This window comes from Prionailurus viverrinus, chromosome A2, assembly GCF_022837055.1.
Source record: "Prionailurus viverrinus isolate Anna chromosome A2, UM_Priviv_1.0, whole genome shotgun sequence".
Lineage (NCBI taxonomy): Eukaryota > Metazoa > Chordata > Mammalia > Carnivora > Felidae > Prionailurus > Prionailurus viverrinus.
Window position 1 is genome coordinate 2,701,467 of NC_062562.1, and position 26,687 is coordinate 2,728,153.

The 26,687-nt window shown below is 65.8% G+C and overlaps 1 protein-coding gene across 11 annotated transcripts in view; it reads left to right on the plus strand.

Moving 5' to 3' along the window:
* Nucleotides 1-26,330, plus strand: part of KDM4B (lysine demethylase 4B) — a 135,000-nt gene extending 108,670 nt beyond the window's left edge. For 4 of the 11 annotated variants that reach the window (XM_047827693.1, XM_047827720.1, XM_047827702.1 and 1 more), the window contains 13 exons: nucleotides 1,852-1,953; nucleotides 2,339-2,538; nucleotides 10,106-10,557; nucleotides 10,822-10,942; nucleotides 12,947-13,125; nucleotides 15,090-15,312; nucleotides 16,507-16,583; nucleotides 16,788-16,843; nucleotides 17,027-17,135; nucleotides 21,271-21,705; nucleotides 22,532-22,651; nucleotides 23,159-23,251; nucleotides 24,256-26,330. In XM_047827693.1, the coding sequence (XP_047683649.1) occupies nucleotides 1,852-1,953; nucleotides 2,339-2,538; nucleotides 10,106-10,557; nucleotides 10,822-10,942; nucleotides 12,947-13,125; nucleotides 15,090-15,312; nucleotides 16,507-16,583; nucleotides 16,788-16,843; nucleotides 17,027-17,135; nucleotides 21,271-21,705; nucleotides 22,532-22,651; nucleotides 23,159-23,251; nucleotides 24,256-24,432 (2,344 nt within the window). In that variant the 3' untranslated portion in view covers nucleotides 24,433-26,330. Of the gene's footprint in view, nucleotides 1-1,851; nucleotides 1,954-2,338; nucleotides 2,539-9,606; nucleotides 10,085-10,105; nucleotides 10,558-10,821; nucleotides 10,943-12,946; nucleotides 13,126-15,089; nucleotides 15,313-16,506; nucleotides 16,584-16,787; nucleotides 16,844-17,026; nucleotides 17,136-21,270; nucleotides 21,706-22,531; nucleotides 22,652-23,158; nucleotides 23,252-24,255 lie in introns of those variants that run through there. The other 7 variants (XM_047827725.1, XM_047827736.1, XM_047827745.1 and 4 more) reach the window with 7 other exon arrangements.
* Nucleotides 26,331-26,687: the final 357 nt, after the last annotated feature.

Below are 26,687 nucleotides of genomic sequence, written 5' to 3' on the forward strand. Positions count from 1 at the left end.
GGGGATCCGGCCCGGGGGGCGCTGCGACGGCCGCACTGCGTGACTCGGAAGTGCCCGGTGGCTCCGCCCGGCTGCCACCAGTTCTCCCAGCTGACGTTTTCACAAAGCAGGGCTGTCTTTGCGCGCTGACCTTCAGCTCGCTTTTCCTAGTCCGCCGCAGAGGGTGGCGGCCTTCTGCCTCTGCCCGTCCGCCTGGTGCCACCCGTCCCGGGGGTCTCCACACTAGCCAAGGCCCGGTGGTGCTTGGGGGGCTGGGGGCGCCCAGGGCTCTGAGTCCAGGATGCTCTGGGGGCCCAGGAAGGTCTAGGCTCCCTGGCACAGACAGGACCACCCCCCAGCCCGCCCTGGGAGTGGCCTCTGGTTCCGGGGTCGGGTGGGGGGTGGGCAGGAGAGGAGCCAAGGAGCCGGGCAGCTGCAGGAAACCGAGGCCAGGTGAGTTGACAGCGGTGCCACCCGGGGCCAGCGTGGGGCTTCGCCTGTGGGCCCCCTGCCCTGCGGCGTCCTCAGGCCTGGAGAGAAGCCCCTCCTCCGGTGGCAGCTGGTGACAAGAGCCAGCTGGGCCGTGCTGCTGTCCTGGGGCTTGGGCCCGCCTCTCCCAGAGTCGCTCCGCCCGGAGGCCCCAGGGGCTCTGTGGTGGTAGAGTGCATCCCCCCCCCCCCCCGCCCCCTGGCTCCCGCGCCCCCTCCTGCCTGGCTCCTTGCCCGCGTGTCCTCCCGCCCACCCCACCCCGCACCCCCCGCAGCGCCCCGTGCACGCCATGATGTGTGTGATGCCATGCCTCCGCCCATGACGCTCCCTCCCCCGGAATGCTCCCCGCTCCCCGCCTTTGGTCATCGGAGTGGCTCATGTGCGAACATCACCCGGGGCCTGTCAGCCTGGCATCGCCTGGGGCTCTCGAGCGAGGCAGCCGAGCAGTGGGAAGGACCAGGGCAGTCAGCATTAGGGGACAGTCAGGAGAGGCCCCCCCCCGCCGGCCGCAGGCGCGGGGCGAGGTGGCGAGGCAGCTGTCAGGAGCCCGTGTCCTGGGACAGCGGGGCGGTGGTGGGCACCCCCTGGGTGGGAGGTGGGGGTCCTGGCATCGGGAGCCCTCAAGGCTTCCCCAGGCCCCCTCCCGGCCCCGGTTAGGTAGCCCTGCTTTGCTGGGTGACCTTTTGATCCTTGGAGGTGTGACCGCTACAGGGATTCCCCCCCCCATAGGACCCCGTGTCCAAACCAACCTCACTGGGGCCAGACCAAGAGCCCCTGGGGGACGGGAAGCCGCAGCCATAGCCTCCCGTCGGCATTGCTGACACTGAGAGGGAAGAAAGGCTCGGAGGCGATGAGGCCTTGAGTCTGAGACCCCGTAGGGCCGTCCCCTCAACCCCTGCAGGACGCCGGTGGCCCGCCCAGCGCGGGCTTCTCCACGCCCCAGCCTCTGCCTCTGCTCCTGGGCCCGTCACACGCCTTGGTGTCAGCCTAAAAGCCACTTCTCTCCCCTCCTTGCAAAGTCCCCAGAGCCGGACAGGGAGGCCCTGGCCTCTGACGTGGTGGCCCACCCACCCTGGTCACGGTCTTTTTTTCCTTTATAACCGATTCTGTCTGGTTTGCACCGAGAAGCCGGAGCTAAGCCTCAGGCGACTTCTCACTCGGGGCCGAGGGCCGCCCCCAGAGAGCTGCGTCCCCGAGCGAGGCTGGGCCCTGCCCCGGAGGCCGGCTGGGGACAGGCGAGCAGGGGCCTCTGCAGCTCCTTCGAGTGAGGGACACAGAGCAGGGGGACGGGGACGGCTGGTGCCCGAAGCCAGGCCCTTAGATGAGGCGTCCGGGGAGTCAGCACAGGTGCTAGAGAAAAACTCCCTGACGTTTACATTCTAGACAAATTAGTCTGAAAGAAAACAGACACTGGAGAAAGACTGAGGAGGACAGAAAGGCCAGTCTAGAAAGGAAGAAAGAGCAGACCAGGAGGCCGGGGCCGCCGTAAGTGCACCTGTCCCTGTGTGCAGGCATCTCCACCCGCCACCCTGCCTCCGCCCCCCCTCACAGCGGCTCTGCCCCAGCCCCCGCCATCCCCCCTCCCGGTCATCAGCACCCGCTCCGCCCCACGTGGTCCCCAGGCCTGTCCCCCTCCACCTCCCCTGCCCCGGCCCCCCACCACACCCCCTTCCCGGTCATCAGCACCTGCTCTGCCCCACAAGGCCCCCCGGGCCTGTCCCCCCACCTGCCCCTGAGCCAGCTCTGCTGGCCCCGTGACGGCCCCTGGGATGCCGTCCGGGGCTCCATTCTGCCAGCTGGGTGGTGGGGCGGCTCAGACGGGGCTCCTCCCTGTCACTTGGCCTTCTGGCTGATGACTGTCCCTCCCCAGGTCCCACCGGAAACGGAGCCAGCCCAAGAAGCCCAAGCCGGAAGACCCCAAGTCCCCAGGGGAGGGGGCCGCCGGGGCCGCCCTCCTGGAGGAGGCTGGCGGCTTGAAGGAGGAGACCTCACAGGAGGCCGACCCCGAGGAGGAAGAGGAGGAGCCCCAGCCGACGCCACCGCAGGGCAGGGAGGCCGAGGCCGCAGAAGGTCAGTTGTGGCCGAGGGTCTCCTTCCTGAGCCTCGGCTGGTGGAAAAGCCAGCATCCGCTGGGCCTGCAGAGTCCCTGCTCTGGAGGGTCCGGTTCAGTTGCCCAGTCGGCAGTGGGGGGGGGGGGGGGCGGGGGGGTCTCACAGAAACATACACTCAGGGGGGCTCTCCAGCCTCGGTTCGATTCGCGAGGGCCCGACCTCATCACCCCGGCACCTCCGGATGCCATCCCTGGGCACCAGCCGGGGGGACACAGGCACTCGGCCCGTGACGGACGTGTTCTCTGTCCCTCAAGTCAGAGGGCAGCTTGCTGTTTGGCCAGAGGCCAGACACGCGTGCGTGTGCGCAGCAGGTTCGGACCCTCGCCCGGCCGGCTGGCTTCCGACGTGAGGGTGCACCCGGGGCTGTGCTGGGGAGGGGTCCCGGAAACGTGCCCCGTACACCGTCTGAGGCCCTTTCGGCGTGGAGTGGTGACATGTGAGCGCTTTAAAGGTCCCCCACCCCGCTGTGGTCAGTGCTGCTGCTTTGTGGCCGTTTTCGTTCACCTGCTGACGGCTTTCGCTGCCCACCTGTGCGCCCATCGCAGGTGCTCCCCGGGTACGAAGGAAGGGCCGGGCCGGGCTGGATGGCGGACCCCCCTGGGTGGGGGGGGGGGCACACCTCGGACAGGTGGTGTCCCTCCTGGTGGCTGGCCGTTCGGCCCGTCTCGTACGCTCGCCGGGATGCCGCATGGCTCGTGTCAGAGATGACGTGACATCCAAGGGGGCTGCCCCGGGGCGCAGCCTGGGGCCTGGACGAGGGGTTGCTCGGCAGACGGGCCACGGCAGCCCCCCCCCCCCCCCCCCCCGCGCGCACACAAGCTGGTGGTCAGGGCTCCGGTTGGAGAGCACCTGTGTGACTGGAGTTTGTCCGGTGAGGCCATGCTGGAGCATCTCACACATCCTGGCACAGCTTTCGAGGTTCACGGTCCAGGCAGGAGGGGGGGGGGTTTAGACGGCCCAGAAGGGCGGGGCGAGGACAGGCGTCCCGACTAGAGAGGAGGACAATTTCGCCGCTGTCGGCGTGGGCACGGTCACCTGCACGGAAGCAGGTCGGCGGCTGAGCCGTAGGGCTGGCCAGGCTTTGGGTGAGCCGGAGAGAGGTGATTCTCCAGAAGACGCTGCTTGGGATGACAGCAGCCACCTCGCGTTGGCTCCTTGGAGGAGACCTAGCGGCAAATACGAGACCTTTACCGAAAAGTCAGAGACTGCTTAAAAAACCAGAAGAACCCTCCACGTGACCGCAGCGACGTGCGTCCGGAGAGCTCCCCGATGCGACGACACGGTTTCCTCCAAATGCCACGCAGGCTCTCGCGGCCCCTTCAGGGTCCCCGCAGGGTTTCCGGGTGCTCCCCAAGTACAGATGGAGGGAGAGGGGCCGGCAGAGGTCAGGCTGCCCGATAGGACGGGACGGGAGCGAGGACACCCCCTCGGCCGTGCAGGTGGCAGGAGGGAAGGCCACCGCTCCTGGCCCCAGGAGCAACTCTCCGACGTCGCTCGGGTGTCACACACTGCGTCCCGTTTAATTCAAGTTCGGAGAACACGCCGAGCCGGATGGCGCGTTGTGCACGGAGCACGTGAGCCCGCCGACGCTGCCGGGACGAAGCACCCCGGAAGCCAGAAGTCCAAGTTCGAGGTGTGGGCAGAGCCGGCTCCTTCTGAGGCTGTGAGGGAGAGTCTGTTCCGGGCCCCGCCCCGTGGCCGGTGGCCGCCGCCTTCTGGTCCTCCTGCCCTTCTCCCCGTCTCTGTCTCTGTGGGCGCGTCTCTGTCCACGCTTCCCCTCTTGGAGGAGACTGGTGTTGTGGGATCAGGGCCCCCCCGACGCACCTCATCTCGCGCCATCTGCAGTGACGGGTCCAAGAAAGGCCGCGTTCTGACGTTCCGGGGCCAGCCAGGGCTAGGACCTCACAGAGGGAACGCGGGAGCCGGTTTGGCCCATAACGGGAAGAAAGCAAGGCTGAAGCCAGCGGGGAAACAGAGCACCTGGCTGCCCCAAGGGGCTCCCTGCCGGTGGGCCCCCAGGGTACATGGGTATCACCAGCAAGGGGTCCTCTAGGCCCTGCACCCCCGTCACGCGTGCGCTGTGACCGAACAAACGCTCGTGACTGAGTACCCGTCCCGTGAGAGGTGGCCGGTGGCCGGAGGCTGGGCCGTGTTGGGCAGATGAAGATTTCTCAGATGTGGGCTCTGGGGTTCGCCTCTGACCCTGGGGGCCGTGGGTCTGCAGGGAGAGTGAGAGGGGAGCCAGGAATACGGCCGGCTTGGGGTTCCGCCCGAGGAGTTGGGAGACTGGGTGGGGTGTCCCTGGCGGGGCTGGCAAGGGCCGGAGCAGTCAGTGGTCTGTCCCCAGCTGGGTGGGCCGCGCTCTGCAGTCTGGGCCTGGGCAGGCGGTGTGGGCCGTCCTCCCAGGGTTGCGCCCTGGGGCGGGGTGGGTTCTGGGCAGAGCACGGGGGTGGGAGGAGACGGAGGCGGGGATTCAGGGCCCCGGACCCGCCCTTGCTCTGCCTCCAGCTGTCCCCCGTGACTCGTGACTCGGCCCGAGATGCCCCCTTGGTGTGCCTGGGTCCTCACCTACCGTCAGGGCCGTTGGGGGTTGAACGAGAGACACCCTGCCAGATGCCAGTGCGTGGGGACGAGCTGCCTGTGGAACTGGGTTTTAGCTTGAAGTGGCTTTTTGCCTGAGTGGAGATGGCTTTCCCGGGTCCAGCTGGGGCCGGATGGGGGGCTCCTTGGCCGAGCAGTTCAGAGGGTCAGGAGAGACCAGGGTTCCAGTGGGGCCTCCTGGGAAGAGTCAAAGCTGCCTCCACGTCCGCTGGTCCGTCTCCTCCCTCCGGAGCAGACGCGAGGGGCCGTTGGCCTGAGGCTGGATGGGGGGCCTCGGTGGGGGGGACAGATGTACTCACTCACGCACCTGCGACTTGAGACGGTTTCCCCAACTGCTTAGCAAGGGGATAAGGACTGTCTTCTTCATTTAGTTAATTTCAGACAGATCTTTGTCCTAACCTGGGGATTACGTATCCCACCCACTCCCACCGCCTGGGGTCTCACTGGCTCTCGGCCGCTCCTGCCCAGTCCCATCCCGGTGACACCTGGGGCCTGGCCTCCCTCGGTCTTGAGATGCCAAGAGATGCCCCGTCAAGACCGCTTTCCCCGTGAGTCTCCGGCTCTTCCCTGGCTTTCCTGTTCCGAGACGGCTGCTGCCTAAAGCAGGGGCTCTGGGGTCCTCTGGGGGTAACTCGTGGAATCCCCAGCCCAACTGTGGGCCACGTTGAAGGGCCGTGCAGCCTCCTTCCAGCGTCTGCTGCCTCTTCCCCACTCCTTCCCTGGGACCCCATCAGCTTCCCGGGGTGCGTGGACCCCAGGAAGGGGGGTGGTATTTGCTCACCTCCCCCCCTCCAATTCCAGATGCACCATCCGTGCTCCCTGCCAGGGCCGGGAGGAGGGAGGATCTGGTAGGGGGTGGCCGCTTTGGAGAGGAAGCCGTCCCTCTGGAGTGCTGGATGTGGCCGCCACGGCCGAGAGCCCTGTGCCTCAGTCAGAGGCGTCCTACGAGGCGTCCCCCGAGCCCTTGGAGCAGAAAACTCTGAACGCGTTGAATAAACAAGTGCTCACAGTCAGGGGTGATGGCAAACGCACGTCGTCGGAACGGGTGGAAGATCTTAAAGTGCTCTGCAGACTTCCTTTAACATCCAAGCTTAATGTCCCCGAGAGCCGTAAGTGCTGGGGATCGTGCTGTTCGCCAGCAGTGGGGCATTTTGCTTTGGGTTTGCGGAGGGAGAACAGTGAACGCTGTCACTCACACACCGCGTCCCGGGGGAGGCGGAGGGCAGGAGAGGAGGGGGCCCTGCGCACGCAGGAGCGGGGCGGGCGGGACTCAGTGTCCCCGGGAGGAAGCCTCCTCAGGGCTGGGAGGGGCCGGGACAGGCGGTGCAGGAAGAGCCTTGCCCTGTGGGGCCTGGACCGGGGGTCCCGAGCACGAGCGAGGTAGGAAGGCAGCCCGTGTCCGCCCCGGTTGGCTGGGCCATCGGGGGCTCCCTCCTCCTGGAGGGTATTGGTCATCTTGGGAGCTCGCCCCGCCTGTGGCTGGTTAGTATGGCCGCTGTGCCTTCTCACAGCAGGGGCAGCGCCCGTCCCACCATCGAGCTGTCCCTCCTCCCGGGTACAGCGTGCCGCGAGGGACCCCACCCCGAGGGCCAGGCTGGCTCTAGACCCCGGGGCCTGGCCTCTCAGGGCCTCACAGCCCAGGGGCTCGGGGAGGGGGCAGGGCTGGTCCGCGGTCGTGGAAGCAGCAGGTGCCCGGGGTGGCCCGACCGTGTGCGATTGGCGCTAGGGCAGGGCGGCAAAGGCGGCCGCGCCCGGCAGTGAGCGGAGGCCCGTTTCTGAGGGGCCGTGAGTTGCACTTGGACACGTGTCCTTCCCACAGGACACCCGCCCCCAGCACAGTCCAGCCAGGTGTCTGTGCCACGGGTGTGCCCTGCCTCAGGTTCCACACGGGAGGAGGGTGGAGTCTGGGGACCGGACCAGCCCTCCCAGGCCTGGGGGTGGTCCCTAAAGCTGGCAGCAGCCTGGGAGCACCGCCCTGGTGGTGCCCCACCCCCCTTCCTCGGGCAGCGGGCAGCGCTGCTGAGCTCAGGGCCCCAGACCCGCCTGGAACTCGGGCGCGCTCCGCTTGGGGAACTTCGGTGCCCCAGCCGTGAGCTCCCCAACCGGGCAGGCCTTTCAGATCTGAAGGTGGGGGGTTCTTGGCTGTGACTTACCGTGGCCCGTGAGGTGCTGGGACGTCCTCAGCTTGGGGTGGTGGTGGGGGGCGGTCCCTGCCATTCTCGAGGGAGGAGGGGACAGGCTCACATGCGGGGGAGATCCCTGGCCGGGACCCTCAGCCCCGCCCGTGTGACTGTCCCCTGCTCCGTGTCAGGGTTCCCTCAGGCCCAGGCAGGTGAGGGGCTTGATGGGGTCCCCAGGGGGAGGCCCTGCGGCGGTCCCCCCGGCAAGGACAGAGACCTGAGCACCCACGTGTCCTTCCTGGCCACTGGCTCGTCCCCTAATGGTCCCCTGGGTGTGTCCCCCCTCAGTTTCCTAGAGCCCGCAAGATGGGAAGAGGCCCGGCGTGTTCTTCCTGGACAGTAGGGCCTCTTGCTTGACAGTAAAGAGACAGTAAGTGGGTCCCACTGTCCTCCGGCTGGGGAGAGCTCGGCTAGGGTTCCGTTCGGTAGGTTTGCACCGTCAGGGTGGGAGTGTCGCGCTTCCTTAGAGAACAGAGCCGGTTATCAGAAAGCGCGTCTTCCACGAGGAGGACAGCCTCGTCGCCCTTTCTGTAGATCAGCAGAAGCAGCAGGGCCGCGTGCAGCCCCGACCTGCCTCGCTGCTCGCCCCTGGGGCCCTGGGTCACCCCCCCCCCCGACGTCTCTCCCGCCAGGTGTGTCCCTGCCCCCGGCACGTCCCCTCCTCTGCGTCTCCCCACCCCTGCCACGGCTTCCCCACGTCTCTCCCTGCTCGGGCTCCCCCCACCCCAGCCACGTGGCTTGCCCCCCACGCCTCTCCCCCGCCCCCCCCCATGTCTCTTCCCCACCTCGAGCCTCTTCCCTCCCACACTGTCTCTCCACCTCCTCTCCCTGCACCTCCGCGTTCCCCCCCCAGCCTCCACCCCAGACGCTTCTGCCACCTCCACGGGCGACCTTTCATAGCCATCCAAGCCCCGCGTCTGTAGGGGAGAAACGGTTTTGTCTGCAGAGCAGAGAACGTCTATTATGTGCTTTCCTCAGCCAGATAACTATTCATGAGGCGCAGGCAGGAGGGGGCCCTCGGGAGCAGTTGGGGCTCCTGCAGGGGGGGCGGCGGCATAGGGAGGGGGAGGAGTCCCACGGGCCCTCGGAGTGCTCAGGCCTCGGGCCATCCCTGCAACCAGGGCAGGGCTGTGGCCTGCAGATGGGGAGCAGTGGGGAGGAGAGGGGAGGAGAGGGGAGGGGGCCTGGCCTGGAGCCTCCACTGCTCCCAGAGGCCGTGGGGTGTTGCGGGGGCGGGGGGGTTGGGGGCGCGAGTCGGCAGTTTGGCTCCGTCCCAGCGGTTGGGGCTGGCTGTCTGCAGGATGGGACGCCCATGCTTGCCGGCTTCCTGGGTCGGCACAGGTCAAGGGTGACGTGAAATACCCTCCCCTTGGGAGCCTCACCTCTTTCAAGGTCACGTAGACGGGTTTCTGCGGCAAGAGGTGAAACGGGGCCCTGTTGCAAACCAGAACGCAGGTGCTTCACCTTGGTGGCTGCTTTCTTGGAGAGGGAGGGAACCCTGGCCCCCGGTGTATCCTTATTTTCCCCGGGGCCGGTTCAGGGAGACCCAGACCGTAGGTACCCCCGGCCTCACGAGTATCCTCAGCAGGGTGACCAGCTCCTCCCGGGTTCCCCAGGAGGCCCTCGGGCCTAGGCAGACCAGGCAGCCTCTGCCGTCACTGCTTATGTGACATCTTGCCCCTGGGGACCTGGGACATGCAGACGAGGGCCTGAGCTCGTGTGCCCATTCTCCATTGGGGCAGGCAAGGCCCGGGGGTTCCAGGGCTCACTGTGCTGTGGGCTCCGTGCTCCGGTGGGCCACCAGGCTGGTTATGTCCTTGAGGGCAGGGGTCCCCGATGCCTCGTCCTGAGCACGGCAGGCCTCACGGGGGTCACGACCTGCAGAGTTCCCTGTGGCTTCCATGACTGTGACCTCAGACTCACACGTACGTTCTGGCACCGGGAGGGCAGCAGCTGGCCCGGGTCGCACGGGGCTGAAACAAGGCAGAGCTGGCCCCTGCCCGGGTCTCCGGGGGAGAGTGTGTTTGTTCCTTGCCTCTCCCCGTTTCTGGAGGCACCGCATCCTTGGCTTGGGGCCCCTCCTCCATCATCAAAGCCAGCGGGCCAGGGTGTCTTTGACCCTTCTTCCGCGGGTCCCTCTGCCTCCGGCCACAGCTGGGAAAGATCCTGGGCTTCTAAGGATCCCCGTTAGTACGCTGGGCCCATCCAAACCTTCTCCTGTCCTACGGTCGTTAACTCCTCCGCAGCCTCCCGCCACGTCAGGCTCCACGTTCGCAGGACGCGGGCATCTTTGGGGACTGTGATTCCACCAGACGTTTGCTCATCCATTCAGTTTTCTCTGATGTGCTGGCCCCCAGTTAAAACACCACTGAAGACATCCCTGGCCTGCCTCCTGCCCTGCCCTGCCACCTGCCGGAGATCCCCCAGCACCGGCCCTCGGGGGTGGCCCTCCAGGCCCAGCAGGCTCTCCAGTTCTGCTCAAGCGACCACTTTTCACGGTTTGGGGTTTGAGGTTTCGCTTTAAAACAAATTCCACAGGACGGTATGCTTTAAGTGTAGAAATCTACAAAACCTGGGTACCGCCTTGTGCCCGTCCCGCTCCTTGATGACATTTGGAGCAGTCCCCCCCACCCCCCCGCCTTTGCAGGAGTCCGAACCACAATGTGGCTCTTCTCTGGGGGGCTCGCAGGAGGGTGTGTGGCTGCTGGCCTCGGCACCGACCTGTCTTTTCCTCTTTCCCCGCAGAAGATGGAAGGGGCAAGCTGCGGCCAGCCAAGGCCAAGAGCGACAGGAAGAAAAAGAGCTATGGTCCCCTGCACCCCCACCACGCCCTCTTGCCCCAGCTGCCGCCGCCCCCACCCGCCCAGTTCCCCGCCGAGGAGGCACCCAGGCTGCCACCCCTGCTGGAGTCCCCAGCGCTGGCCCCGGGCCCCGCACCAGCCGAGGAGAACCCCCCCCCACCGCCTCTCAACGTCGTGCCCCCCGAGGCACCTGGCGAGGAGCCAGAGGTGAAGCCACGCCCCATCATCCCCATGCTGTATGTGGTGCCGCGGCCCAGCACGCTGTGTGACAAGGGCCGCGTGTCCTGCCAGCAGGCCTTTGAGCACTTTGCCCAGAGGGGCCCCACCTGGAAGGAACAGGCGGCCCCCATGGAGCTGACGGGTCCCGAGGAGGATAGCAGAGCCGGCGAGGTGCAGGTAGGGGGGTGTCCGCGGAGGTCCCTGGGGCTCCCACCTGCCCGGTGCTCCCACCACGGCCCTGCTCGCCTGAACCAGCCCCCTCGGTGCATCCCAGAGGAACCACAGTAACTCCCGGCCAGCCCTTCCTGGGGCCTTGATCCCACGGCTGGGGACTCCGGCCTGCTGCGGAAGCCAGGCCGTCCCCCCTGCCCTGGGAGGCCGGGCTCTGCTCGGGGTGTCAGAGCCATGCCCTCCCCAGATGCTTCTCGTTCTGCATTCCAGGCACCGTCCACATTTTCCAAATTGAAGATGGAAATCAAGAAAAGCAGACGCCACCCCCTGGGCAAGCCACCCACCCGCTCCCCGCTGACCGTGGTCAAGCAGGAGGCCTCGAGTGACGAGGGTGAGCGAGGGCGCCTGTTCCCCCGGTGGCCCGTGCCCTGGCCTCCCTCCGCTGCCTGCCCCGCCACCGACCGAGGTCGGGCCCCCAGACCCCCACCCCTGCACGGAATATTGGACTGAGTAGCCCCCGCTCCTCCTGCGGTGCTCCCCACAGTCCGGCCCGACCACCCCAAGGCCTTGCCGCCACCCCCGTTCGCTGTTTCCCACCTTGGGGTGCGCGCTTTGTGCCGGGGCCAGGGCCTGAAACGCACAACGTGGCCTGGGAGGGGCAGGGAGCAGGTCCTGGGGCTCCAACCACAGCCCACACTTAACGTTTCTATAACTCAGTCTCCCCATCTGTAAACTGAGGGCTGCCGGCCCCGTGGGGCGTTCTGCCGGGAAGGCGCACGGAGCCAGTGCCTACAGAGCGTGCCCGTGGTGCTGAGCCCGTGGCGGGTGCTGGGAATGCCGAGGCTGGGTTACTGCTGATGTGGCGCGTTTTGCCTGTGTTTTTACCCGCCGCGCACCTGCTCTCGTCAGAGCCGAGCAGGTGCTGTTCCTGGCAGAGGCTCCTTCCCCCAGGCCTGGGGGGGCTGCCCCCGCCCCTGCCCCCGCTCCCGTGGCCCCTGTGCAGCCCCCCAGGTGGGCAAGGACCGTGCCTCTCCCTCTCAGGGGCTCAGGGCTCAGGGTCTGCTCGGATGCCTGGTACAGAGTAGGCTTCTAGAACATTTGCAGAGCAGGCCAGCAAGCGACCACCGCGCTGGCCGCACACCACCCCCCCCCCCACCCCGTGTCGGGGGTTGAGAAATGACTCTGCCGTTAGGCGATCACAGGGCTGTGCCCATAGGAGCAGTGCCATGCCAACATCGGGGGGGAGGGGGGAGGGGGGGGGGGCAGCTGTCCCCGGAGTCGCACCGTGACCTGTCCTGTGGCCAGGCCACTGTAGGGAGATTAGAACAAACCTGGGGAGCCAAGAGCCAGGGTTGAGGCCTCCGGCAGAAATCCCGCTAAGCCAGGTTTTCATCCTCAGCGTCGGCCTTTCTTTATGTGGAATTTGTGCCCGGTCGTCTGGGCGGCTCCTTCCGTTTCCCCATCTGATCTGAGGGCCGGGGGGAGGAGGGGCTCTGGAAGCACCTGGGACGGCAGGGCCAGGGCCCCCAAGGGCAAGGGAAGCTCACAGGGGGGCCAGACGTGGCCTTACTGTCCGAAAGACTGTAGCGTCACCTTTCCAGAGAGTGCCTCCAAGGCCTCCCCCACCAGCCCCTCTGGCGCTTTCTTGTGAGACCGTCTGGGCCTGGGCTCTTTGGCGACAGAAGGAGGCCAGCAGCTCTCGTCACCGGCGGGGTGCCTGTGCCTGCTTGGGGTCTCCGTGTCCCCAGGCAGCGCAGTCTTGGCCCGTGAGTCAGGCCCAGCCCCCCCACCCCCCGCCCCGGGCCGTAGGAGACCCACAAGTGCATCTGGGGGGTCTGCGCTGACCTCCTCCTCACTCTCGTTGAGGCTCCAGGCCCAGGCCCAGGCCTCCAGACTCCTGTCTGCGTTCTCTCCCCACCATGCCTTGCCGGCCCAGCTGCTGTGAGGTTTGGGGCCTGGGGAATGAGCACCCACTTCTCGGGGAGGGCTCCTGTGGAGCATCGGGGGGGCTCAGCCCGGGTCCCCAGGAAGCGAGGCAGTGGGCCGTGGGGGGGGGGGGGGGGTTGGGGCGTGGCTGGCTGCTAGCGAGAGCAGTGTGACAGGTGACAGGCGAGGTGGGAGGGACGGCTGTTGGCAGCCTCCGTCTTGGTAGCGACACGGGGTCACCGGAGCGGGGGAGTGACGCCGCTCTTCCTCGGTCCCCCCCGCGTGCCTCTCTCGGCGTGGCTGAGCTCGGGGAGTCCGCGCCAGACCCGCCAAGGCCGCGGAAGTGGGGGCCGGTCCCCCCCGGGGCTCCCCGCAGCGAAGCGCCCGCAGGGTGGGGACGGGTTCCTCTGGGCCTCCAGCCATGCCCAGGTTTCTCTCCGTCCCCTCCCGCCCTCCTGTTTTCCTCTAGAAGCCTTCCCTTTCTCCGGGGAGGAGGACATGAGTGGCCCCGAGGCCTTGAGGTCTTTGCTCTCCCTGCAGTGGAAGAACAAGGCTGCCGGTTTCCAGGCCGAGAGGAAGTTCAACGCGGCGGCCGCCCTGACCGAGCCCTACTGCGCCATCTGCACTCTCTTCTACCCTTACACCCAGGTGAGGGAGCTGGGGGGGGGGGGAAGGGGGGGGGAGACCAAGGGGCCGCTTGCTGTGGGAGCAGTTTGGAGCCCGGCGGGCGGCCCAGGGGGGTGCGGGACAGCCGCCGAGTGACAGGCAGAAGCCGTTGGCATTTGGGGCCGCGTGAAGCCCTTGGAAGGGCTGCGGGGAGAAGGGGAGAGCCCGGCCTCTGAGCTTTACCAGAGAGTGACTGACCGATGGCGCAAAAACGGGGCGGCCGGTGGAGGGGGCGGGGCCTGGCAGGGGGGCGTGCAGGTGGCCGTCGGCAGGTGGCCGGCCTCAGCTGTCCCTCAGGGGCCAGGGGCGGCACGGAGCTGGGCCCTGACCGGTCGGGCCTCTGAGCCGAGAGGCCGAGAGGCAGGACACCCCGTGTCACCCAGCAGGGCTGTGAGGAGCCCCAGGCGGTCTCCACTGAGCCCGACGCTCCTGTCGTACACTCACTCCTGGCTGGGTCCCGCTCTGTCCTGTATTTCCCAGCCATCGGCCACCAGGCCCTGCCCTGTTTGCTGCTTCACCGCTGTTTCTCCCCGTGGCCCCTCCCCCACACCCTGACCTGCCTTCCAGCTCTTTCCTCCCTCGACGGCCCTGGCGGGAGCCCTGCCTCAGGCCCTGGCGCACGTTCTGGAGGCCACTCTAGCCACGGGCTCCCTGGCCGGAAGCTCCACCAGCCTCTGCACGGGGCGCGCACGGCCTTCCTCTGCCGTGACACCTGTCCCCTGCCGTGCGCACAGCTGACCCCCGAGGTCTCCGGCCCCCTGCCTTGCCGGACAGATTTCTGTTCATCCCTGAGTCTGCTCAGCTGCTTCCTCTTTCCTAAGCCCTCCTGCACCTGCTGTCCCCGGGCACCCCGCACCCCAGGCTCACCCGCCCTCGCTCCCACTCTCTGTGTTCATCGGCCCCTGGACTGGGAGTCCCTGGAGGGTGGGACCCGGTCCGAGTTGACTTTGGGTCCCTGGCTCCTGGCCTAGCACCCAGCGCTTCCCTTGAGTCAGCCGGGCTACCCGAGCTCTGGGCCCCGGGCCCAGGGCAGCGCACTTGTCTTAAGGGCCCTGCGGCCCAGCGCTGCCCGGGGCGCTGTTTCTACAGATTCGGTGTTTGCAGAACTTGACATAGACAACTTCGCCAGGCTCCTCCCTCTTAGCGCCGCTGGTTGTCGGGGCGCTGGGAACTCTGCAGTCCAGTAGCTAACGTTCATTGCGCCCACGGTTCCGGTCGGAGCCCTTGTAGATGGGGGCCGGGGCTAGCTTGTCTCACGAGGGTGAGGAAAGCCTGTGCCAGGCACGGTGCCTCCAGCGGGGCTCCTCCCTCCCAGGTCAGGAGCAGTGCAGAGTCCTGCTACTCCTGAGACCGGCTGGGGGCTGCTGGGCCGGGGTGCCACAGACAGGGTGTTTTCGTAACAGTCTGTTCGTGGGACGGGATCTGGGCTACAGCCTTTACGGGACATATGTCAGAAGTAGGGGGAACACCTCACAGAGGTTCAGTCACAGGGCCATGTGGACAGACAGAGCAGGCGTGAAGGGCTGGAGGCCGCTGGTCTTGCGGGTGGGCTAGGCTCCCAAGCGTAAGTGAGCGGAAATCTGAAGGTTCCTGGCGGCAGGAATGGCGCTCGCAAAGGCCCTGGGGCAGGATGGTGTTGGAGGCAGAGTCCGGGGGCTGGCGTGGTCGGAGTAGAGGAGTCGAGGGGCAGCCGGGGTGGGGAGTGAGGGTGGCAGGACAGGGACTCACTGTGTTTGAGGAGGACCTCTTGAGGGCTCTTGCCTCAGGGTTGAGGGCTGGGAGGGGTGGGGGACAGGGCAGCTTCCGGGGGACAGCCCGCGGGGTGTCTGGAGGACGAGGCCACGAGAGGCGCGGGCACGGGGCAGAGTCGGGGAGGGCCATGGCGCCTGGCCCGGTGTGCTGCCCCATGTGGGCTCCCCGCTGAAGGCGGCGACCTATTCCTGCAGTCCCTACAGACCGAGAAGGAGGCTCCCCAGGCCTCTCTCGGGGAGGGTCCCTCGGTGGCTCCCCCTTCCAAAAGTGGCCAGAAGACACGGCCGTTGATCCCCGAGATGTGCTTCACGTCCGGCGGTGAGAACACGGAGCCCCTTCCCGCCAACTCCTACATCGGCGACGACGGGACCAGCCTGCTGATCGCCTGCGCCAAGTGCTGCCTGCAGGTTCACGCCAGTGAGTCGTGGGCCCGGACGGCGGCCCGTGGGAGGGCAGCTGTGGCACCTGTGGCTTGGGTCCCCACCCCCACCCAGTTAGGTGTGCGGAGCCAGCGGGCCCCCTCCCTCTGGGCTGGCGTCACGGGGCGGCCTCCCCCCTGGCTAGTTCGGACGGTTCCACTGAGGCCTGAGATCTAGAGATGGTCCGGGGGATCTGATCTGTCCCTGCCGTCGGTGACCGGCCCCCCTCCCGAACCCTGAGGGCCCGACTCAGCCCCTTTCTCCAGTGTTAGGGGCAGCAAACGGGAGCCCGAGCTCCCGGCAAGGGAAGGAAGCTTTTCCGGAGCTCTTTCATTTCAGGGCCCGCCCTGCGGAGTCCTTTTTGCCTCCTGCTGGGAGCATAGACCCAGGCTGAGCCCGCCCTCTGGAGGCGCCCGAGTCTAGCTTCCGGGACAAGCCTGGGAGGCAGAAGGCCCAGCATAACACCCCCCCCCCCCCCCCCCCCCCGAGACCAGGCACTGGAGGGAGGTGGGGCCCCCTCTTCCTCCAGGAGGAACACTTTGCTGTCCCTCAGAGCCTCTGTGGGGACACAGCAGAGACTACAGGTCCGTGGCCTGGTGGCTGAGGTCCCCTGGTACTGCCGGATGGCGACCGCGGGGGTAGGGCAGAAGAGCCCTCGCTCTGGGGCGTGACCTGTTGACTCCACCCCCCCCTGCCCCCCCCCCTGCTGTCTGCCCGGTTCTAAACCAGGGCCAAGGTCCTAAGCGAACCATCTGGGTAACCCAGAGCCTCCCAACTTCTGCTTCCTGAGTAGTGATTTTGCCTGAACACAGGGCCCGGCCTGCCCCGCTCTGCCGTCCGGACTCCGGCATCCACGAGGCCCACTTTGCGTTGCGTACAACTGCTTGGTCACTTTTCAGGCTTCCCAGCCTCCCCTGGCCTGCGGAGCCTGGGCCTTTTAGACAGCGAGGGCCGCTCTCGGCTGAGCAGCCCCAGCAGGGGGCCCCGCTCTCCTTCCCCCTACTTGTTTCAAACAAGCCATTTCTAGACCGTCCCGCTGTGCGCAGTGGCCTGGATTCAGGAGGGAGGGTGGGGAGAGCAATTGCCCTAAATGCCGCTGCCGAATTCCAGAAGGCCCCATCAGCTGCGGCGTGCCGCCCTGGCGACAGATGCCGCCCGGCTCAGCGGTCCCCCCACCCTCGCTTGTTTGCAGGTTGCTACGGCATCCGCCCCGAGCTGGTCAACGAGGGCTGGACGTGTTCCCGGTGCACGGCCCACGCCTGGACTGCGGTAACTCACCCCCGCGGCTGGGTGATGCTCTGAAAGCCGCGAGGCCTGTGGGACCCGGCCCGGCCCGATCCCCAGGGTGACCTTGGGCGGCCTAGCCAGTTGGAAACGTCAGGACTGCGGGCAGGGGTGGGACCGGCCCCAGGGCGGGGAGGTGGTGGCCCTGCCCCCTCACCACCTCACCACCGGGCTGTCTGGTTCCCGCAGGAGTGCTGCCTTTGTAACCTCCGGGGCGGAGCCCTACAGATGACCACCGACCGCAGGTGGGTGGCGAGGGGCTCCCCCTGGGGGTGGGGGGCCAGGAGGACGGAGCGCGCCCAGACTGCCCCTGAAGATCCTGTAAGCCCCAACCGGCCGGCGGCCACGCGGGGCGCAGGGGTGGGCGGTGGTCGTGCCAGCAGGGGCGGATCGCCTGTGCGCCCTGACCCCAGCCTCCCCGCAACCAGGTGGATCCACGTGATCTGTGCCATCGCGGTCCCCGAAGTGCGCTTCCTGAACGTGATGGAGCGCCACCCTGTGGACATCAGCGCCATCCCCGAGCAGCGGTGGAAGCTGGTACGTCCCCTGGGGTCCTGGCCCTGTGGGCGCAGACGCCCCATTGCAGCTTGGCCAAACCTGTTTGCTCCTAAAGGCTCAGCAGGCCCCTGGCTTGCGGTCTGTGTGCAGAGACGCCGTCTCTGCACAATCTAGCGGCCCTGTGCTTGCCGTCCTGCACAAGGGGGCGCCGCACAGCCTGCCCCCCCCCCCCCCCCCCCCCCCCCCCCCCGTCTCCTCCGATTCCTTCCCTCGGGCTCTGCGCTCCTGACAGACTGTCCAGTGCACGGTCTGGCGGTGCGGACGGCTCCCTTGTCCTGCAGGACTGAGCTTCACGCACCGAACGTACACGCCCCTCCTCCCCTACCCCGGCCACCACCGCTCTGCTGTCTGCCTGTCAGAGTTTGCGAGTGGGGTCTCGCAGGACGTGTCCTGTGTCCGCTTTCTGTCACTGAGCACAGTGTTCTCCGGGTCTGTCTGTGTGGCTGCACATGGCAGGATTTGCCTCTCTCTGTGGCTACGTCACATCCCCGCAGTCCATCCTCCATTAATGGGCACCTGGGCTGTTTCTGGGTCACGGCCATGGCCCTGAACACGGGGGTGCAGATACCCCTCTGAAATCATGTGTTCATTGCCTTTGGGTAAATATCCCTGTAGTGGAATTTACGGCATCGTATGGTGGCTCTATTTTTTTTTTTTTAATGTTTTAAGTAATCTCTACACCCAGCGTGGGGCTCAAACACAACAACCCCACACAGGGAGTCAGATGCTCTACTGACTGAGCCGGCCAGGCACCCCTGGCGGTTCTATTTTTAACGAAAAAAAAATTTTTTTATTTTTTTTTATTTTTTTTTTTATTTTATTTTTTTATTTTTTTTTCAACGTTTATTTATTTTTGGGACAGAGAGAGACAGAGCATGAACGGGGGAGGGGCAGAGAGAGAGGGAGACACAGAATCGGAAACAGGCTCCAGGCTCAGAGCCATCAACCCAGAGCCCGACGCGGGGCTCGAACTCACGGACCGCGAGATCGTGACCTGGCTGAAGTCGGACGCCCAACCGACTGCGCCACCCAGGCGCCCCAATGTTTACTTATTTTTGAGAGAGTGTGTGGGAGGGGCAGAGAAAGAGGGAGACAGACTCTGAAGCGGGTTCCACGCTCCGAGCTGTCGGCACAGAGCCCGAGGCGGGGCTCGAACTCACGAACCGTGAGATCCTGACCTGAGCCGAAGTCGGACGCTTAAGACACTGAGCCGCCCAGCATCCCCTACTTTTAATTTTTTGAGGAGCCTCCATACTGTTTTCCACGGCAGCTGCCCCAGTTTGCGTTCCCACCAGCAGCGCACGAGGGCTCCCTTCGCCTGCGCGCCTACACTTACCCGTTCGGGAGGAGCCGTTGTAACAGGCGTGAGCTGGGATCTCGTGGTTTTGATTTGCGTCTCCCTGACGACGAGTGATGTGGAGCGCCTTTGCACGTACCTGTTGGCCAGCCGGACGTCCGCTTTGGAAAAATACCCATTCGGGTCCTTTGCTCATTTTTGAATCGGATTGCTTTTTTGCTATCGAGCTGCAGGAATCCCGTAACCAGGCCCCTCTTGACGCGCGTCACGCTTTCCCTGCAAGGAGCGTGCCATCGCCATCCGCCGCTGTCCTCCAGGGGACTGTGGCCTCGAGGGGCTCACACCTCCTCTGCGCACCGACGAGGACGGTCGCCCCTGGGGGAGCCTGCGGGGCAGCGGACGGAGCGGGACGATGAGCAGGCCACCGGCCAGCCCTGTGACTAGACAGGTCGCTGACCTCTCTGTACCTCAGCTTTCCCCTCCGTCGGCTGGGCCGCCCGTGGCCTCCTGTGTGGTGAGCGTTCACGGGGCCTGCCTGTGCGTAAGCTCCCGCCGTCAGGCTCGTCGTGGCCGTGAGTTCGCGGGCGGCTTCGCCGGGGACCCGTGTTGCCCACCCCCGGGCTGCAGGGGGGCAGAAGGCAGAGGAAGCGGGCTCTGGGCCTGTCGGGGGGTCCTGTGGGGCCACCCGGCCGGGTTGACGGGGCAGCAGGAGGGAGCAGCCCGTGTGGGAGGGCGGGGGCCTTGGTCACGGAGCCAGCACTGCCCCCACCCGAGTCCCGACAGGTGATTAGGAAAGGGCCGGGTGGCCGCAGGGGGCTCCTCTGGGACGGCGGGCGTAAAAGGCTTCGTTATTCAGGGACGTGACGGTGCCGCGCTTGGCGCCCGTGATAGATCCTCCCTCCCAGACGCTTTATGGATCATCTGACATTTCCAGCTTGCAGCCTCTTCATTACCAGTACTTGTAACGATGAATTAAAAATCCTACATGAGGCTCGCTTGTACTGCCTAATGGAGCCTCGTGAGGAAGCCGGAAGTTAACTCCTGCTTGTCCAGCCACCCGCCCGCCTTCCCAGGGCCACGTGCTGGCCGCGGGCTCGGGAATGGTCACTCCTGGTCATCTGGCCTCTGGCCCCGGGCACTGGGGCTGCCCTGGCTCGTGGGGGCGGGCCCCATGCCTACGGGGGCCTGAGCCCAGACCACCTCCCGGGCTAGCCAGGTTTGCGCCCATGCTCACCCCCGTCACCAGGCTGGGATGGGACCTGGAGGGACTTCGCCGTCCGGTGGAGACTCCAAGCGAGTCAGCTTGTGATCAGCTATGGGGGTGGTACAGGCGTGGCTGGTGGGGGGCAGGCGGTTTGAGCCGGCTCTGCCCTCTCGTGTCACCCCTGCTTTGAGGGGAGGCGCTGACGTCTGGCGGTGCTGGAGGGAGGGTGGGCCTTTGCCAGAGCAGGTTGACGGGTGGGCGTGAGGGGCAGGTTGAGCACAGAGGACTTGGTACGGGGCGATGGGGGGCGTCTGCAGGCAAGAGCAGCCTCCACGGCCAGCGTCACGCCCATCGGTGACCCCGGCTGCCCCAGACCACCGCTCTGCACGATGTCCGCCCTCCCTGCACCCCCTCCGTACAGCCTCCACCCAGGGAGACCCAGACGCCCAGCACCGGAGGCTCCGACAAATAGTGCGGTGGGGGCCTGGCCTGCATTCTCTGCGACGCGGGAGCTCAGGATGGGGGCCCCGCCACCCACGGGCTGAAATGGGTTGTGCTGTGCCAGCCCAGCTGGTGGGTCTTCCTGGGCCTCCGCCGGCGGGTGGGGGCCTGGCTCCCTGCGCCTTCCACCCCTGCGGAGGAGGCCCAGTCCTGGAGGGTTAACGCGCCCCCGCCTGTGGTTGTGCGCCCGGCCCCCGCGGGCTGGCGGGATTAGGTATTGACAGTTTAATAATGAGATCTCATTGCCATCGATCGGCGGTGGGCGCGCTCCTGCTGTGCCCGGTGCTGCGCGGCTTATCTGGCCTTTGAACACGGTTTACGGAGCGATAAAGGCCCACTTAGTAAGTGTAGGAAATGCTCACAGTGGCCGCCCTCGGGGCGGGGAGGGGGCAGGGCCGGCCTGCGGGGCGGACCCTCCTGGGGAGGAGCCTCTGGGTGGAGGAGGGGGTGGCTCCACAGTGCCTTATATTCAAAATTAAGGTAAAATTCCCCATTTTAAAGTACAGTTGAGTGACTTTTAGTACGTTCACGGATTGGGGCAATCATCACCATGATCTGGTTCCAGAACATTCCACCTCCCCAGAAAGAAACCCGTCCCCATCAGCTGTCAACCCACCCAGCCCCCGGCCCCCACGAGCCCCCTTCCCGTCCGTGGATGAGAGCCTGTTGTGGACGTTCACTCGCGTGGCCTTATATCCCGCGTGGCCTCTCGTGTCTGCTTTCCTCCCTGCGCGTCATGTGTTCAGGGTCCGTCCGCGGGGCGGCGGGGGTGGGCGCCTCGCTCCTGCTCCGGCCGAGGGACGTGCCCGTGCGTGGCTGTTCAGTGCCTGTCCCGGGCAGCTGTGCAGAGACAGTGGGTGGAGGAGAATCCACAAGTGCTTCTGGAGGAAGCCACTGGCTGGGTCTGGGGGGCTCTCCACCACGGTCAAGACCCCTGGCCATGCAGAGTTCTGTGGGCTTTTCCCACAGTGCTTCCCCCAACAAACGCCAGCCCCCGGGGGCTGCTGAGTTCCTGCCCTGGGGCGGGGGGGGGGGTGTCCCTCCCGGGAGACAGCCCCGGGGGTCCCGGAAAGGGCCTCCTAGCCCCATGTCCTCGGCCTGTGTCCCCCCAGAAATGCGTCTACTGCCGGAAGCGGATGAAGAAGGTGTCAGGAGCCTGCATCCAGTGCTCCTGTGAGCACTGTTCCACCTCCTTCCACGTGACCTGCGCCCACGCCGCCGGGGTCCTCATGGAGCCTGACGACTGGCCCTACGTTGTGTCCATCACCTGCTTCAAGCACAAGTCAGGGGGCCACACCGTGAGTGCCCCCCCCGCCCCCCCCGCCCCCCCCCCCCGACCGGCCGCCTGCGCGCTGACGCGGCCCTGTCCCCGCCGCCCCCAGGTCCAGTTCCTGAGGGCCGTGTCCTTGGGCCAGATGGTCATCACCAAGAACCGCAACGGGCTCTATTACCGCTGCCGGGTCATCGGCACCAGCACGCAGACCTTCTACGAAGTCAACTTTGACGATGGGTCCTACAGCGACAACCTGTACCCAGAGAGCATTACCGTGAGCGGGGCTGTCCTCGGGAAGCCCGGGGAGGGGGGAGGGCGTGGGGGGGGGAAGCCGGCTCGGCCCCTGCGGTGCTCCCCTGGCCCCACCACCGCAGGAGGGCTCCCCGGGTGTCGCGACCGGCGCGACAATCACCGAGGTCAGGGTCCTGAGGGTTAGGGGAATGCAAGAAAAAAGAGAGAAGAGAAAGTTTGGGAACAGGAGGGTCCCCTGGGCTGATGGCCCAAGTGACGGCTTTATTGTCGCTGTACACAATCTTTTATAGTATAAGACTCTTATGGATCAGGTCATTCTAAGAATAAACAGGTTTCACGTGATCACTGCCAGCCAAAACATTTAGTTCTGTATACCTTGTGAACCTTGTGAACGGGTCACAAGCCTTGTTGATAGATTGCTAGCGAAACACAGTTCCCATGTTTGTTTCTATCTGACTCGGGGCAGAAAAAGGGAGGTAGCATTACCTCCAACACCTGCAGACCACAGGCTTCAGGAATTAACTCTCTCAGCCTTGACAAGGCTTTCGCGTGCCCTTGAAAGTGGGGGAATGGGAGGGGAACCACCGGGTTGGCGTGAGTCAACGGGGAACGTTGCTCGACCCGGTCTCAGCCTGGCGCCGGGGCCCGGCCCCCCACACCCGGGTTGTGCAGACGCTGAGCGGGAAGCAGTCAGTTCTAGAGTCGCCTGTGCTCACGCACTCGCTGGGAGAGTTCAGGCCCGGAACGCCACTCCCCTCCTGTGCACACACTCGAGGGCCAGGGCAGATGACAGTGGGAGGGGTGGGAGGCGCTGAAGCCCCACTTGCCGCCCCCTTCCTCCCTTGCAGAGTAGGGACTGTGTCCGGCTGGGACCCCCACCCGAGGGCGAGTTTGTTGAGCTTCGGTGGGCGGATGGCAACATGTACAAGGCCAGGTTCATTTCCTCCGTGACGAGCCACGTCTATCAGGTGAGCCGGCCCCTGCTTCGCCGGGGCAGGGACGGAGCCACGGATGGGCCGTGGCCAGCTCCCGCTGGGGACATAAACGCTCAGGGCTTCTTAGGCCTTTAAGCGGGGAGGGGTCTCCACTTGTCTGGTATTTTCCCCCCAAGTTGTTTTTCTGACTCCGCGTGTGGAACGCCATACAGACATAAAATTTACTGTTTTAAGCATTTTTTAGCATACAGTTCCACGCCCCGCATTTTTTTTTAATCGCGGTGGTTGTGAGTTTCTTTCCGTGATTGTGGAAGGGAAGTTATTCAGCAGCTTGAAATCTTAGAAGAAGATCACCCATGTGCCAGCCACCAAAGTCGACGGCCGCTCGTCCTTGGCTGTTCCGCCAGCACCTGGATCTCTCCGTGGCACACCCCTCACCCCTCCCTCTCTGGGTGCTCCTACTTGATGAGTGGGGGCGGGGAGGCCGCCAGGGCAGGGCTGGCCAGCGGGGCCGCCGCTGAGAACCGGCTCCCTTTGCAGGTGGAGTTCGAGGACGGGTCCCAGCTGATGGTGAAGCGCGGGGACATCTTCACCCTGGACGAGGAGCTCCCCAAGAGGGTCCGGTCGCGGCTGGTAAGTGGCAGAACAGGGTGGGGACGCGGCCCCCGGAAGCCGTTAGTGGTCCTTGTGGAAGCAGCCTGTCCAAATGGCCTTGACCTCCCCCTCGTCCTTCGTCGCTGGGCTGGAACAGCCCAGCCAGGAGGAGGCGAATCTTGGGGGGGGGGGGGGGGGGAGGGCATTGTGCTCGGTGCGCAGGCCGCAGGCCGCCTGAACACAAAACCTGAGCTCAGAGCTTCTCCAAAGCTCATCCCTTTTCAAAGGGAACAATGAGTCCCAGAGGCGAGGGATGGTGACGGGGCTTTTTCTCCTGGGCCCTTTGCATTTGTGTTTCTCCTGTCTTTAATGCAAAGGCAAGGTTTTGACGAGCAGGGGCCTGTGGCCATTGGTGAATGAGCTCAAAGTAAGAGCTGGCGTGGGTTGCAAGGCCGACCTGACCCCAGGATCCCTCCGGGAAGCACAGGGGGCCCAGACGGAGCCCGGCCACCCAGCCACCCTCTGGGAGGACAGCCCAGGCTCTGGGCGCCCGCTCCCCGGGGCCCGTGACTAGGGGGGCCTGGATGGCTCGCACACGGGATCGGGGGCTCACGCAGAGGCAGGAACGCTGGGCAGCCATCCCTGGCGACCGGTGTCACTCCCAGAAGGTCACCGGTTGAGGGACCGTGCCTGGAGGCCGCGGGCATGTGCTTCAGCCGGGTGCCCGCGCGGAGCCCCCCGGGGGGCTGCTGTGACGAGGCATCTTGGGATTTTCAACCACAGACGTCGTCTGTCACGGTCCTGAGGCCAACGTGTGGGCTCAGATTTGGTGGCTGGGGACAGTGGCCTCCGGGTCACAGACGCCTCCCTTCTGGTGGCAGGAGGGAGAGGGAGAGCTCCCGTGGGCCTCTTTGTTTAAGGGCCCCGATCCCATTCACACGGCCTCCTCCCCGATACCGTCACCGTAGGGGTCAGGCTCCCACAGGCGGATTTGGGGGCACCCCGCTGCCACGCTAACCCCTGTGCCGTCTGGTCTCCCGCAGTCGCTCAGCACGGGGGCACCTCAGGAGAACACCTTCTCGGGAGAGGAGGTGAAGGCCGCCAAGCGCCCACGAGTGGGCACCCCACGCGCCCCCGAGGACTCAGGACGGAACCCGGACTACCTAGCGTTCATGGAGAGCCTCTTGCGGGCGCAGTGCCGGCCCGGGGCCCCCTTCTAGGACAGCCGGCCGCCCGGCGACCCCTCGGCCCAGCAAGGCAGGCGGCGGCCGGCCCTGGCGTTTGCTTGCTGTGAATTCCTGTCCTCGCCTCCCCGGCCCCCGAGAGGCTACCTCTGCGCGGCCGCCCCCGCTCTGCGGCGACAGGAGCCAGCAGGACGCCGGCACGCGGCCCCCGGACTCAGGGAGCAGGGCCACGCGGGCTCTGGGGGGGCCGGCCGGGGACTCGCGCCACCCCACGACTCAGATTCGTAAACCATGTAAGCTCTTCTCGAAAAGGTGCTACTGCTTTGCCTGCCTCCTGAGCAGCCTTGGAGGTTGTGACTTCTGTACATACGTGACCTTTGTGAGGCTCTTTCTAGAAATACCTGTTGTTTAAAAAAACACGAGGAAAAAAAGGAAAACAAAGAAAAGGAAAAAAAATCCCCAAAGTTGTTTTCTAGATTTGTGGCTTTAAACACGAAACTAAACAAAACACAAACGTTCTTTTTTTTCCAGAACCAAGATACGCTGAGGGAGATAAAAGCATCTCGGGTTTTTTGTTGGCTTGTTGGTTTGTTGGTCATTGTTTTAAAACCTCGCTTGTCTGCGCACCAGCGGCAGGGAGGTGCCCCGCATGCGGGGAGGCCCGGTGGCACCCGGGAGGCCAGGCAGGGTGCCGGTGACAGGGTGACAGGCGTCGGCCCGTCCCTCCTCTCTCCGGGACTTGGCGAAGGTCTGGGCGGCCGGCCCCGCCTGCTCCCTCTGGGGGCGACCACCAGCTGCAGGGGTCGCAGAGCCCCTTTCCGGTCCACGCGCGCCTTCACGAAATAAACACGCTCTCTCCTGGTTTGTTCCCTCTCCTGCTTCTTCCCCTCGTGACTGCACTGCCGGCCGGCCGGGGGCCTCCGCTGTTTGCAAAAGGCTCCGTGTCCCCAGAGCGTCCCCCTCCCGGCCGTGTGCGTGGCCGGGCGTCTGTTCGCCGACAAGCGTGGGTGACATCCGTGGCTGTCTGGGGAGGGAGGATGTGAAACCAGCCAGCTCTCCTCCCCGCCCCCCCCCCACCCCGTGGCCCAAGTCCGGGGGTTCCCCGTGGCCCCAGGCCCTGGCCGCTGCCCCACCGGCGCAGGGGTGCCTGCCTTGGACCCCGAGGGGCCAATGGCATCCGCGTCTTGCTTGGGAGACGTGGGTCTGTGCGTCTGGGGGACGCTGATGTCAGCGCGGAGGAACCGGGATTTCCGAGGCGTGCTTGTGAGGGGCTTTGGGCCCCCGCCCACCTGCCCCCGGGCAGCCTCGGCCACCGCGGCGGCCCCTGCCGTCCTGCCCAGGGATTGTCGGCAGAATCTGCTCGTGTAAAAAAAAAAAAAAAAAAAAAAAATTAAAAAGAGTGTTCTGCTGGTTGCCCGGCCAGAAAGAACTATATAAGGAGAACAGAAGAGATGTAAATGAGCCGAGAACCTTGCGTTTCGTTGGTGGGGGCGGGGGGCAGGTGCCCTGGAGGGGGCGGGGGCGGGAGGTGCCGCGGGGAGCCCGCCGGATGTGGGGGTCCCCCTCTGCATGCGGCAGCCCCGCGGGGCGCCGGCACTGTGTTCATATGTAGTTTGAAAATGCTATTTATATTGTAAAGGGAACAGGAGGAAGGGGGCTGGCCCTCGGGCGGAGGGGTGGGCCAGACCCAGGCAGGGCCTCTCTGGGTCTGGGTCTGGGTCATGGGCGACGTGCAGACAGGCCGCGGCTCGGCGAAGGGGAAACGCACATTTCCCCGCCAACGTATACCCGTGTCTGTGTACAAAAACGAAAAGCAAAGCCACCCGCCCTGATTTTGCTCCCACCCAAGACTAAGGATGCGCTGTATTTTTGCCTAATTTCCCTTGCCTCTAGGTTCATAATGAATTAAAGGCTCGTGAGCACTGCGAAACAGAGCTCCCTGGCGTGGCGGTGTCTTCATTTCGGGGTGGGGGGCGGGCCCCCAGCAGGGGGGGGGGCGGCCTGGCCCCTCGCTCCCGCTCTGGGCTTCTTGATGGAGGGTGGTTCTTCCGGGCCGACGTCTGGCCGCGGCTTGCGTCCCCCCACACCCCTTCCTAGAGTCTGTCGGGCTCCACTCACAGGCAGGCCGGTGGCAGCGGTGGCTGAGGCAGCGGCCCCCCCCCCCCCCCCCCCCGCCCGAAGGACAACTCTGGGGGCGCCTGGGTGGCTCAGTCAGGGTCGATCTCAGCTCAGGTCATGATCTCACAGTTCATGAGACCGAGCCCCGCACTGGGCTCTGGAGCCTGCTTCGG